At 53.8% G+C, this 988-nt stretch overlaps 1 protein-coding gene across 1 annotated transcript in view; it reads right to left on the reverse strand.

The window, feature by feature from the left end:
• Window positions 1-736, reverse strand: part of RSPO3 (R-spondin 3) — a 64,898-nt gene extending 64,162 nt beyond the window's left edge. Inside the window, exon 1 of the mRNA XM_009279351.2 lies at window positions 640-736. Within this exon, the coding sequence (XP_009277626.1) occupies window positions 640-736 (97 nt within the window). The remainder of the gene's footprint in view (window positions 1-639) is intronic.
• Between the last annotated feature and the right edge of the window lie 252 nt (window positions 737-988).

Below are 988 nucleotides of genomic sequence, written 5' to 3' on the forward strand. Positions count from 1 at the left end.
CAACCCATAAAATATCAGGGGCCACAGCCCCGGGGCGGTGCCGGTGCATGACCCAGGGGCTTCCCGGACGGTGCCACCGAGGTGACTGGTGGCGAGCGCAGGCTGGAAGTCAGCGGGCCGGGCAGCGCCGAGACACCCCAGCCCCCCACTCCGCATCGCCGGGCGCCAGGCTTAACCTATAGCGATAATCTGTACTGCTGGTTCTTGGGGTGGGGGCTTCTCTCTCCGTCCTCCCCCAGGTCGCTAAATGGTGACCGGGGTGGAGAAAGGCGCTTAGAGCATCACGGCAAAGTTACCTGTCGTGTCATCGCGCTTTCCCTTTAGGAAATGGAAAGAGCTAAGACAGGACGTTCCCCTTTACCACGCGTTAAAATATAAAGGAGCAGACGCAGGTCTTCCCAGAGCCAGCTCTGCTCATCCCGGTGAGGTGAGAGAGAAAAGCAGAAAGAGATCAAAAATCGCCTTCATCCCTCCAACTCAATGAAACTGCCTGCAGATCCGCTCGGCCGCGCCGCGGGCGCGGGACTTGCTTCCTAGCGCCCTCGCAAAGGCACCGGGGGCACAAGAACCCCCCGGACAGGTGAACAGCACAACGAGAGGAAGCAGAAGTTATCAAAGTATAAATCTCTTCGAACTTACTTCTTCCCTGTCGCCGTACCCTGGAGGCGTGCTGGCTGCCAATGTATTCCATAAAGTTCAAAGTGATAAAAAACCAAGAAATCAGTCGCAATTGCATAGTAACCCTTTGAGAGTTCGACTTCTCCTTTTCGTTCTTTTTTTCTTTCCTTTAAAAAAAAAAAATAAACCGGGATGGTAGGCGGCAAGGGATGAACACAGCAGCAGAAATACCTGCACTGAGATCCAAAGCTGGGCTTGGCCGGCTTGATGGCTTTTGCCTTTTTTTCCTTTTTTTTTTCTTCCTTTTTTTTTTTTTCCCCCCTCCGCTTTTCCTATTGCACTTTCCAACCGTCCGCCCCGCTACCTGCCG

Source organism: Aptenodytes forsteri, unplaced genomic scaffold (assembly GCF_000699145.1).
Source record: "Aptenodytes forsteri isolate BGI_AS27 unplaced genomic scaffold, ASM69914v1 Scaffold515, whole genome shotgun sequence".
Taxonomy (NCBI): domain Eukaryota; kingdom Metazoa; phylum Chordata; class Aves; order Sphenisciformes; family Spheniscidae; genus Aptenodytes; species Aptenodytes forsteri.